Source organism: Talpa europaea (genome assembly GCF_964194135.1).
Source record: "Talpa europaea genome assembly, chromosome: 4".
Taxonomy (NCBI): Eukaryota; Metazoa; Chordata; class Mammalia; order Eulipotyphla; family Talpidae; genus Talpa; species Talpa europaea.
This window is the reverse complement of record NC_140070.1, coordinates 134,654,128-134,665,443: the sequence shown is the minus strand read 5'-3', so window position 1 is coordinate 134,665,443 and position 11,316 is coordinate 134,654,128. Positions and strand designations below refer to the sequence as shown.

At 43.4% G+C, this 11,316-nt stretch overlaps 1 protein-coding gene across 2 annotated transcripts; it reads left to right on the top strand.

Moving 5' to 3' along the window:
- Positions 1–373: 373 nt before the first annotated feature.
- On the top strand, positions 374–10,775 carry ATP5PF (ATP synthase peripheral stalk subunit F6; the record flags this gene model as incomplete). Of its 2 annotated transcripts, none has more annotated exons than XM_084231322.1 (4): positions 374–414; positions 4,435–4,608; positions 9,218–9,342; positions 10,662–10,775. In XM_084231322.1, 3 exons carry the CDS (start codon positions 4,448–4,450, stop codon positions 10,697–10,699), a joined length of 324 nt encoding a protein of 107 aa, XP_084087448.1. In that variant the 3' UTR covers positions 10,700–10,775. The 2 variants fall into 2 exon arrangements, with proteins under 2 accessions (XP_084087448.1, XP_084087447.1); XM_084231321.1 differs by lacking the exon at positions 374–414 and adding an exon at positions 448–464 and having other exon boundaries at positions 4,441–4,608.
- Positions 10,776–11,316: the final 541 nt, after the last annotated feature.

Below are 11,316 nucleotides of genomic sequence, written 5' to 3'. Positions count from 1 at the left end.
TCCCAGGCGCCCCCGGGCCCTGAACTACAACTCCCAGCAGCGTGCGCGAAGCGAACGCCCGCGGCAACGGGGGCCCGCGAGGCCCACGGGCGCACAACGCCCCCGTCCTCTTTGTTTTCCACGCTCTCCCCGTCCGCGCACGATCACACACCTCCACCACCCCAAGGAGCAGGACTCCGACTCGGGGCGGGGGGTAGGGGTGAACTAGGGGAGAGGCGAGCCCAAGTGCGCATGCGTACACCCCCAGGTGTCCAGGAGGGAAAAAGAGAGCGGGTCAAATTAGGCGACGGGAAGATGGCGGAGGCTTTGCCAGGGGACCCGGAAGCACTTACCCTCCACTTCCTCCTCCTGTTTGGCGTCTGTTTCACCTAGAGCCGTCCGGTCGCAGACTTTCTCCGAGACGTTTCCTGTCCGGTGAGTGTCGACCGACTGAAACGGCGGCCCATAATGCACTGCGATGGCGGGTAGGCGGTGGGGGCGGGGCCAGGGCCGGAAGTGGAACGGCGGTGGCGGCGCTGGCCTTGGCAGCTCGGGGACTGAGTGCAAGGTGACTGGGAGGGGAGCTGGGCCGGCCCGGCCTCTGGGGACTTGAAGTCTGGGCTTCTGCTCGGGTGCAAGGTGACTGGAAGGTCAGCTGCAGCGGCTCGGCCTCTGGGGACTTCGAGGCTGAGCTTGTGCCCCGGGCCTCGGCCGCCCGTGACCTCTGCCCGGCTGCAGCGGGGCAGCCCCGGGACCCCGGCGGCTCCCGGCCAGGCCCACGGCCGCGGTGCCCGCCGCCCTGTTAAGTGTGCGGGGGACTTGGTGGATAGCCCCGGGAATACCCCTCTGCGGGCACCCCGGGCCTTGCGGGGGGCTGGGAGGCCAGGGGGTTAAGGAGCCGGAGTCCGGCCCGGGCGCCCCAAGGTCAAGCCTGCTGCGCGCCTGCCCGGCCCGGGCGCGGAGAGGGGCTCTGGGTTATGTAAGCAAGGCGTGCGCCTCGGCGGGAGAAAGGGGTGACAGGAACCCTAAAAGTTCACACCCCCCGCCTGGAAGTGTTGATCATGCATCATCCTTAGGCCTTTGTCTTACTCATACTTTCCCTGCACATTCTCACAGCTCTTGAACCCCGAGGAGCCGGGAGGGGTCTGGGGGAAGAGGTAGGAGGAGCTCGGAACGAGGGGGGAGGTCAGACTGGGGGAGCAGAGGGCGGAGCTCCAAGTAGGGGGGCATTGAGCGTTCGCAATATTTCCAGGATGTCAGAGAAGAGCTGGGCGGGTTCACTTTAGAAATGTACACTGAGGAGGCAGCAGACAGACCAGTCACTCCCTGCTATAACAGAGAACCCCGCCCGCTCCATCCCACCTCGAGGCCTCTGTACTTGCTGTGCCCTGTCTCGGGGTGCCCTCCCCAGTCTTGTAGACGGTGCCGAATCCCTGCCATAGGCTCTTGTGGCACCCCATAGTATTGGAGTGGAGCATTTACCCCAGTTTGGTATTTACGTGTTTGTGTATAATGACATGTCTTCCACTTGAGCGTGGACAGAGTGACTCCCCACTCAATATTTTCGCAATGAATTTAATCAGTGAAAGGAGCAGGAACAAGTTTTGATGGTGAGATCATGAGTTCTCTTTTAAGACAAGCTGATGTTTGGTGCCCTGTCGGACTTAGCAATAGAGGAGAGAACTTGTTGAAGGTATAGGTTTGGAGTTCAGGAGAAAGACCAAAATTAGAATGTGTTCTTGAAATCAGTAGTACTTAGATAATAGAAATTGAAAAAATGAACTAGATTTTATCCTTGTTGCAGTAAAAATAACAGGATTCTTTGCAGTTAGATTTCGATCACATTAGCTGTGGGAATAACTTTTCTTTAGAAATAGTTTTATTTATCTGTAAAGGGCTAAGAGCACCTTCCTTTGATTCCTAACAGTTTTGTAAAGGTAGAAGAAGAGAATATATTGGGAATTGCTTTGCAAAAAACCCAGGACTGAGCAAATCTTAGATGGTCAAAGAGAAAATAGACATCAAGTTACATAATTTTTAAAATGATTGTGTCCAGTTAAATTATACTGTGTAACCTTGGACCAGGTACTTACCCATAAAACCTGGTTTCTGCATATTTAAAATGGGAACGATAATAAGTAGCACCTTAAGGTCATTTGTTATTTGCTTGGAAATACTTTTCACTGATGGGGTAAGATACATGATATCTTTAATTTGTTCAAATAAATTTGCTTTTATACTGGTAGGTGAAGGATATTTTGTTGATTGTAGTATTTCTTTTAGTAATTATTGAGAAAATTAGCTGAAAGAGAAAGACAATGAAGACACAAAATACAAACTCAAGTTTTTAAGTTAAATATAAAATTACCCCATCATACTGCTGTAGTTTCTAGATACTTATTCCCAGTTATGTGTTAAAATAAACCAGTAACAATTTGCATATTACTACAAACTACACTATCACACTAAGCAGTGGTATTATAACTTAGTAGAAATCCATTGTCAGTAAGATGGTGATGATGATGATTAGATAATTAGATAATTGGAAAATGGGGCATGGAAATCATGTAGCATTTCAGAGTTTCATTTTGTTTGGAAATTTTTCCAAACTATTTTGTTATCATCCCAACATAGAGTTTGGTAAGCCCTCTCAGTTTAAGAGATTCCATTTTTTTCTCAGAGGGGAATTTCTTAGAATTCCTATTTGCATATTTTCATTGGAATTTGGAATTTTATTGTATTTTATCTTTCAAGACACTAAATGAGATCACAACTGAGATCTTTCTCTCATCTAGTGAAATCTTTGAGTTAGAATATCAAGTATTTTAGCTTCAGAAATCTAAGGGATTGGAAGTCTGTAAGTCCTTATTTTTAAAATTCAGACTTCTGGCTCCTTCACAAATTTTATTTTACTGATTAGGTTGCACTGCCTGTTTATCCCTCTCATAGCAGACTCTCTTGGGCTGGTTGCTGTTTTTCCTTGCTGTTCTTGGTGGTGATGGTGCCCATGAATGCCTGGGATCCTGCAGTTTTGACAGAGCAGTTTCTTCCACTGAGGGCCTGGGAAGTAAAAGGCCCCCCTGCTGTCAGTCCTAGCTGAGGCAACTGTATCCACTCTCCCTGGCCATCTCTCTTGGCAGACCTGGTACATTGATTTGTGGGCCAGTGTTGTTCTTTCCCCACTGGCAACAGGCTGTTTTTTTTTTTTTGTTTTTTGTTTTTTTTGAACATTCTAGCGCCATTGTTTGCTCTGACCCAAGACTAAATTCATAGAGAAGAAACACTCCACCCCAGATTTTGTGCTTTCTTTCTGCATGTAATCTTAGTGGAGTCCCAGGCCTGAGAGAAGCCCCTTTTAATTTTAGCAATATTGCAGTATTCCTGAGTTGTTACCAACAGCTTCTAGGTCTCAGGACTTTTTTTTTTTTTTTTTTAATGGTAATTGTTTTTTTTTTTTTTTAATATGTGACCCATAGTATTGGACTCTAAGATCTCTGCTTCTCTCTTTCTACTTAAAGACTATCCTGAACTTCAATTTCTGTACTCTTTGTGCTCTCTTCCTGCTACAGATGTGATCAGCTACTTCAGACCCCATAACTTTTCCAGAGTTCAGATTCCCATACTCATACTTTTCTTATATAGTCTTAGTATTTCTTTTTTTTTTTAAATAATAAATTTTATTTTTATATTCCCCCATACAATTGCAAATGCCCCATTCTGACCCCAAACCCTCCCCTCCCGGCCCCCACCCCCCAAAAAGTGTCTCTGGTTCATAGTTTTTTGTTGATTTTGATTTTCACTTTCTTATAGTTATTCATTTTCCTGGTCCCTTATTTAAGTTTTCTAGATTCCTGCTATGAGTGAGACCATCCGGTATTTTTCTTTTTCTTTTTGGCTTATTTCACTGAGCATGATCCCTTCCAGCGCCATCCATGTTGCTGCAAATTGCATGTGTTTATCTTTTTGAATGCTGAGTAATATTCCACGGTATATATGTACCACATCTTCTTGATCCAGTCATCTATTTTTGGGCATTTGGGCTGTTTCCAAAGCTTAGCTATTGTAAATAGTGCTGCTATAAACATAGGGGTGCAGGTGTTCTTTGGGATTGATGTTTCTGTGTCCTTTGGGTAAATACCTAGGAGTGGAATTGCTGGATCCTATGGAAGCTCTATGTTTAGTAGGTCCAGAAATCTCCACACAGCTCTCCATAGTGGTTGGACCAGTTTGCACTCCCAGGTCTCAGGACTTTTTAATTAAGATGCAAAATACTAGTGGAGAATGTAGAGGGAAGGGTGCTGGTCAGTTGACTGTCCTTTGCATTCACTGAGTTCTGTAACATTTCTATGGTTCTGTTACAGAAGAATTAGATTCCCACTTGTGATATGAGCATCGCTATTTTTTAAATTTTGGATATATTTTTAAGTATTTTAACATTTTGGTGCTTGTTTTCAGTTACAGAATCACCATGATTCTTCAGAGGCTCTTCAAGTTCTCCTCTTTCATTCAGTCTGCAGTGTCAGTTCATTTCAGGAGGAACATTGGTGCCACGGCAGTGGCATTTAAGGAACTTGATCCTGTACAGAAAATCTTTGTGGACAAGATTAGAGAATACAAAACTAAGCGACAGTAAGTGGGTAAATCAACTGTGGTATAAATATAAATAGGGTATGCATTCAGTAAAGTTAATTTCTGGATATTTGAAAGTGTCTGAGACCTTTGCTGAACTGATTCTTGACGTGAACGGTCCTTTTGGTGCTCCAAAAGAAGATAGTAGTATCTTGATTTTTTTTTTTTTTGAGTCCTAATTTTATATCCCTTATATATGTTCCAAGAAAGTATTCCATCAAATCTATTGTCATTTTAGATATGTAGTCAATTTATAGACACAGATAGAATCTTTGAAGTCATTTATGAAGTACATTTGAGAGAATTACATCCTTTTAACATTGAGTAGCCTAAATTCATAAAACAAATTGGGAGAAAAACATAACTAAAATATTCTAACGCAGTTTTGTGTCCTTTCTATGAAATCATGATTTGGGAGAATTATATAAACACAGTGTTTTCTCTATTGCGTTATTTATAGGTATATATTTCTGGGACTACTGAAAGACAAAGGACTTGAGATGGCATAAAGCAAGTTAGAAGAAACCAGAATTATAGGGCCACACAGTTTGGAAGAAGAATGATAACCTTAGCTAACCCCCTAAGTCTTAGAAAAATAGTATATGTCAATTCATAGCTGTTTTACTTGTCTACTATGTGTAAGACACAGCCTGTTAAGTGTGATTGGCCACAGAGAAAGAAGCCACATAGCATTTCTAATCTTAAAATATGTAGAGTTAGGAAGCTTGTGAGCCAAATGAGTAAGCTATGAGGTAAAATGGGCTAGATGCTAACATAGTGACACATGCAGTGTTTGTGGCAGTCGTAGGAGAGAATGCTCCTTTCTAGCCGGAGGCCTTTTGGAAAGCAGTTTGGAGGGGTGACTGTTTTATCTTGGCACTGAAGGTAGCGTTTCAGGTCATTCTTTCCTTTCTGAGATGATCAGGGACAGGTATAGATTGTTCCAGTTAAAAAGAAGAAGAAGAAGAAGAATTTATTCATGATCTTAATTCGTTCCAAAGATTCTCAAACCTATAGAGCCTTCATAGGCACCCACACCTGGGGGTCTACCCCAGGTATGAAGGTTGGACAGATAAATGCCGGTGGGAGGAGAATATCGTTTCAGAGGAGAGATGTGAGCTAAGACATGTAAACTAGAAAGTACAAAGTGTACTGGGAAATTGTGAAATGTTGTTTCCCAAGAGTATGGGGCATGAGTGCAAAGGGAGCAGCGTATAGGATGGGGTTAGAATGAGGGATTATAGAAGGCCTTGATTATAGACCAGGCAGTTAAGATACTATGTGATAGGGTCTCCCCTGTGACACAGCGAGTTGAGTGTAGCGCTGTAAAGCTGTTCGCAGCCTCTGTAGCACCGGTTCGATTTCCAGCCGGCCAGGGAGATTCCCACATGGTGAGGCAGACCTCTCCTGTCTCGCCCACTACTCCCCTCAGTAGTGTACTTCTGTCCTTCTGCCTGTTGTGCTTCCTGCTCTGTCTCTGGTGAATTCTCTCACCCTCCCGCACCTCTGACCTGTACCCTGATGCTTATATAAATAAATAAATCTTTTTAAAAAAGTAAAAAGAAAAGATACTATGTGATAGATGTTTAAGAGAATTAGAAAATTTAAAGATTTTTGAGCAGGATGGTGGGGTTGGGTAAGATTTCTTTGTTAGGAAGATAATTTAATCACAGTGTATTAGAAAAATTGGAACAGAAGAGAGAAGATATATCTTTTAGGAAAATGTAATCAAGTTTTAGTTGATGAAAACCTTGTCTTCATGGCAATAAGAATATAAAAATAACAGAGACAACATATTGAGAGACTGAACCCATCTGGGGGACCTGGTGGAGAGCCTGGAAGAAGGGAGCAATTAAAGGGTCCTGGCACTTTGGCGCTACTCAGGAAGTAGGTGACCAGGACCAGTTGGGGAATTTGAGTGTTCTGGACATGTTACGGCATCTTCGAATTGATGCTGTTTTCACTTTAATTGTTCTTAAAAACCTGTCCAATAAGAAGTCTAGTGTTAGTTGCAATCTGAATCTAAGCAGTCTAGTTCATTCATTTGGGCAGACAACGTGAAGAAGTGTTCCGTGCATGAGCTCTGGACTGGATTCTGGCTCTGCCACTTGGGCAGGTTATTTCACCTTTGTTCTCAGTTTTCTCATAAGTGAAACGGGGATGATAATAGCAGTACCTAGTTCATGGGACTTAGCACTTAAGTGATTCAATAAATTATTATGTCTAGTGTTTTTTAAGTGAAATAAACAGTATACTTTGCTTTGGCCTAGTCACCATGTTAGAGTGGAGATAAAATAATAAACAAGTGAACTTGGACATAAATTCAGTTGAGATAAATGATTTCTGGTCCTTTTTTATCATGAGTGCATGTTAAAGTTATAGTAGCCATTTTCTATCAGTAATGGTAACTTGCTGAGATTGACTACATCTTCTCAAAGCAGTTTCTAAAGCTTGTAGCAATTCCTTAATCTGGGGCCTCCCCGGTGGCGCAGCGGTTGAGCGCTGGGTTGCGAAGCTGCCCGCGGCCTCTGCGGTGCCGGTTCGATCCCCGGCTGCTCCCCGGCCACCAGAGGAGGGTCCCACATGGCGCGCAGACCTCTCCTGCCGCCCGCTGCTTCCCTCAGCAGTGTGCTTCGGTCCTTCTGCCTGCTCTGCTCCCCGCTCTGGCTCTGGTGAGTTCTCTCACCCTCCCGTGCTTCTGACTGTACCCAGTGCATGTATAAACAAAACAAACAAACAAACAAACAAATAAATAAAACATGCCTCTATTAAAAAAAAAAAATTCCTTTATCTGCTTAGCCACATTAGCCAGTTCCTTAATCTGCTTAGCCACATTGTTAGTGTTCAATAACTAGACTGCCTTTAGATAGAGAGCATTTCTCTCATCACAGAAAGTTCTTTTGCTCATGCTGATCCAGAAGAAAGTTGGGTCCATGTTATGAAGCATTAGTATGTTCTTAAATTTGAGCTGTCTTATGCTTTGCAAAAATTCTTAAATATAAGTAAGTCCATATGCTTTCAGCAAATGAAAATATTACTATCTTTGATGGAATTTTCACTTGTAAATGTATTGTTCATTCCCAATAACATTGTGACCAACAGAAGAAATTGTACAAAAACTGAGATCTCATTGGTGTGCTGCTAAATTCATCTTCCAAAGCACAACTTTAATAATTTTGTCACTTTATTGCTTCTCAAATAAAATACGAACTCCCCAATTTAACGTTCTAGCCCCTTCCAAGATGGGGCTTTTCCATCTAGCCTGCTTAATATTCCCCACATCCAGCCAGTGCTTTACCACTGCCACATCTTTGCTTTTTCAGTTTTAGAATGTTTCCTAATAAAATTTGACCCAAAATACATTTGCATACATGCCATCTTTTAAATGAAATTCTTTTAGCAAAAATGCGCTCTCTTCAACTGAAGTAACTTTTTATTAAACCATGTCTTTGAAGCTGTAAGGGCAGGACTGGACACAGTGCAGGTTTTCTAGGATCCCATGCAGACCGGGTAAAGGAGTCAGAGTCCTTAGTGGTTTTTGCAGGTCTTTTGTTGGGATTTACCCGGTACACAGCAGGCAAGGGTGCTGGGGGGCCGGGAGGCTGGCAGGCCTCCCAGCCCCCAGCAAGTCTTCACTCTCTCTGGGCTCTCCGGCCTTCTCTGCTGCTTCTTTGCTTCTGTTCGTTCTCGGCTTCTGCTGGCATCCCCATGACTCCGCCCTTAAAAAAAGCACAGTCTTAGCCCAGGTGAATCCCATCTACCTATGCCTGCACCCTATTCCAGGTGACTGCCATCAGGCATGCATTCAGGACCTCAAGGATCCATCATTTATCCTGATGGCGGGAGGGCAGAAAAGCCTGACATTTTTCCTTTCCCTACAGAAGCTTATCATGTATTCCCTGCTAGCCTAGAGGACTTGCTGTTTTAGATGTTGAAACTTAAGTTTAGAGTGCTTTGTGCCTTGCTTTGGTTTATGCAGTTACTGTGTAGTAACGCTGATGTCCAAGTGGGTGCAGTCATTGACTCCAGCCACAGACGCAGCCATTATCTCTTATTGAAACTTAGACCTAGAGAGATTCTGCCTCAATAAATGTCCTTGATACTAAAAAACCTTGAATGTTCCTTTGTTTGAAGTTGCCTCATTTCAATTAAACTAATCACAATCAGTTTAATTGAAATTCAAGTGGAAATACTTGTTTTCTTTGGAAAAGTATATTTTTCCTTACATTGATACCCATAAGAGGTCTATTAAAATGATGATAAGAGGGCCTTCCCTGGTGGCGCAGCGGTTGAGCACTGGGCCGCGAAGCTGCCTGCCGCCTCTGCAGCGCCAGTTCAATCCCCGGCCGCCGGCGAGGGTCCCTCATGGCGCGACAGACCTCTCCTGCCGCGCCCTCTGCTCCCCTCAGCAGTGTATTTCGTCAGTCTGCCTGTTCTGTTCCCTGCTCTGACTCTGGTGAATTCTCTCACCCTCCTGCGCTTCTGACTGTACCCAATGCTTGTATAAAGAAATAAATCTTTAAAATATATATATATATGATGGTAAGAATTTTGTTTATGTAAACTAGTGCCTACAGTGAGTTTTTTCACTTGTTCATTTACGTACCAGGGCATCTGGAGGACCTGTTGATACCGGCCCAGAATATCAGCAAGAGCTGGATAGAGAGCTTTTTAAGCTTAAGCAAATGTATGGCAAAGGAGATATGACTGCGTTCCCTAACTTCAAATTTGAAGGTGAGCCTCTTTAATGACAGATTCATTCTTGTGGGAGATCATTAAATGTAGAATATTTATACATTTATACTTGGGTTAGTCAGAGAATTAAATGACAATTACATTGTGTGAATTTATTAGGATACTGACTCAAGCATGGCCACCCTGGGATAAATGTTTGCTGTTGATAAAGGATATAGGAGGTTATATAAGCAGAGAGCTATTGTGACAGGAACTTTGTTGCTGCTTTGCAGCGGGAACGTGATGAGGGACACAGCAGTCATGGAGCAAGTTTGCAAGGCAAGACTCTTCTTGAGCAGAAATTCTTGGGCTGTTGATTGAAAGCAGATAGGCTAGTCAAAGCTGATCATGTGACAATGGTATGAGGAATAAACTCCAGAGGGTGGGATTGGAATGGGGGACAAAGTTTTGTGAGGACCAGAGAAGGGGACATCGTGACCATAAGTCAAGAGCCATTTGCATCAGCAAAGTATTTGATGTTATCACAGGCAGAGTTATCCTGAGACCACCATGGAGACAGTCACGTAATCAGGTCAACAGTGGCCTAGGCGTCCCCAGGTCTGCCTGGTGATACGGGCTCTACTCCGTAGGCAGTCAAGGAATGCTCTCCTGTGATTTGCAGATAGCAAATAGCTCACAGTTACCCATGAGTGGCCAGCTAGTAGCCAGCTCATTGGAACCCGCAGTGGGCATCTGATACCAAACTCCCTGAACTTGGATTCTGACTATCATTTATCAGCTTTCTTTCTTTCTTTTTTTTTTTTTTTTAATTTTTTTTAAAAGATTTATTTATTTATACAAGCACTGGGTATAGTCAGAAGCGCGGGAGGGTGAGAGAATTCACCAGAGCCAGAGCGGGGAGCAGAGTAGGCAGAAGGACCGAAGTACACTGCTGAGGGGAGCAGTGGGCGGCAGGAGAGGTCTGCGCTCCATTTGGGACCCTTGCCGGTGGCTGGGGATCGAACCGGCACTGCAGAGGCCACGGGCAGCTTTGCAACCCAGCTCTCAACCGCTGCGCCACCGGGGAGGCCCAATCAGCTTTCTGATCTTGGATGTTTGACTGGTGCCTGTTCTCCATCTGACTCTTGGAGAGAATTACAATATCTTCTTTTTGGTTGTGATAGTTAAATATTTCTTGTCAAGTCAGTGACTTACTGCAAGTGTTGAATAAGTCTTTAGCTATTATTTCCATGTACATTTTTTTAAATGGTAGGTATTTACTTTGAAAAAATATAATATTAGTAACTTAAATATTAAAGTATTCTAGATAATGTAAGTTTATTGCAGAATGGTTAATTTGAATCTATTTTTCTTCTTAGAACCCAAGTTTGAAGTCATTGACAAACCACAGTCCTGAAGAAATGATGTAAAATGTATCTGGTAATTTATCGTGCATTAGTTTACAACTTAGGAGAAGTATCAGAATAAACATATTTCACCACCGTCAAATGTGATTTTAATTCTGATTCCAAATAAATAATTGGTGATGCTGGGTATCTGCTTACATGTATTGAATTCTTTCTTCTAGCATTGTTTTTAATTCCTGCCGTTTGCTTATACAGAAGCAGATGGAGACCTTGGAGAGTCTCCATCTGCTTACAGAGTACAACTTGCCTATAACCTGGCAGACTTTCTGGGTGCACAGAGTGTGGCTACAGTTGTGGACGTGGCTACCTAAGGAGAGCCACCCTGGCCTAAGGAGTGTTTCCCATGGAGAAATGTACATTCTCCCAAAATTAAAGAAATGGTTTATAAATCCTTTATCATAACATTTTTCAAGAAATTCAAGTGTAGGGCCTCCCCTGGTGGCGCAGCAGTTGAGCGCTGGGCTGCGAGGCTGCCCACAGCCTCTGCAGCGCCAGTTCGTTCCCCAGCCACCAGCGAGGGTCCCACTAAAAAAAAAAAAAAGAAATTCAAGTGTAATTTTGAACATGAACATCGGTTGTTTTGGCTTCTATCAAATGCTAAAGCTTT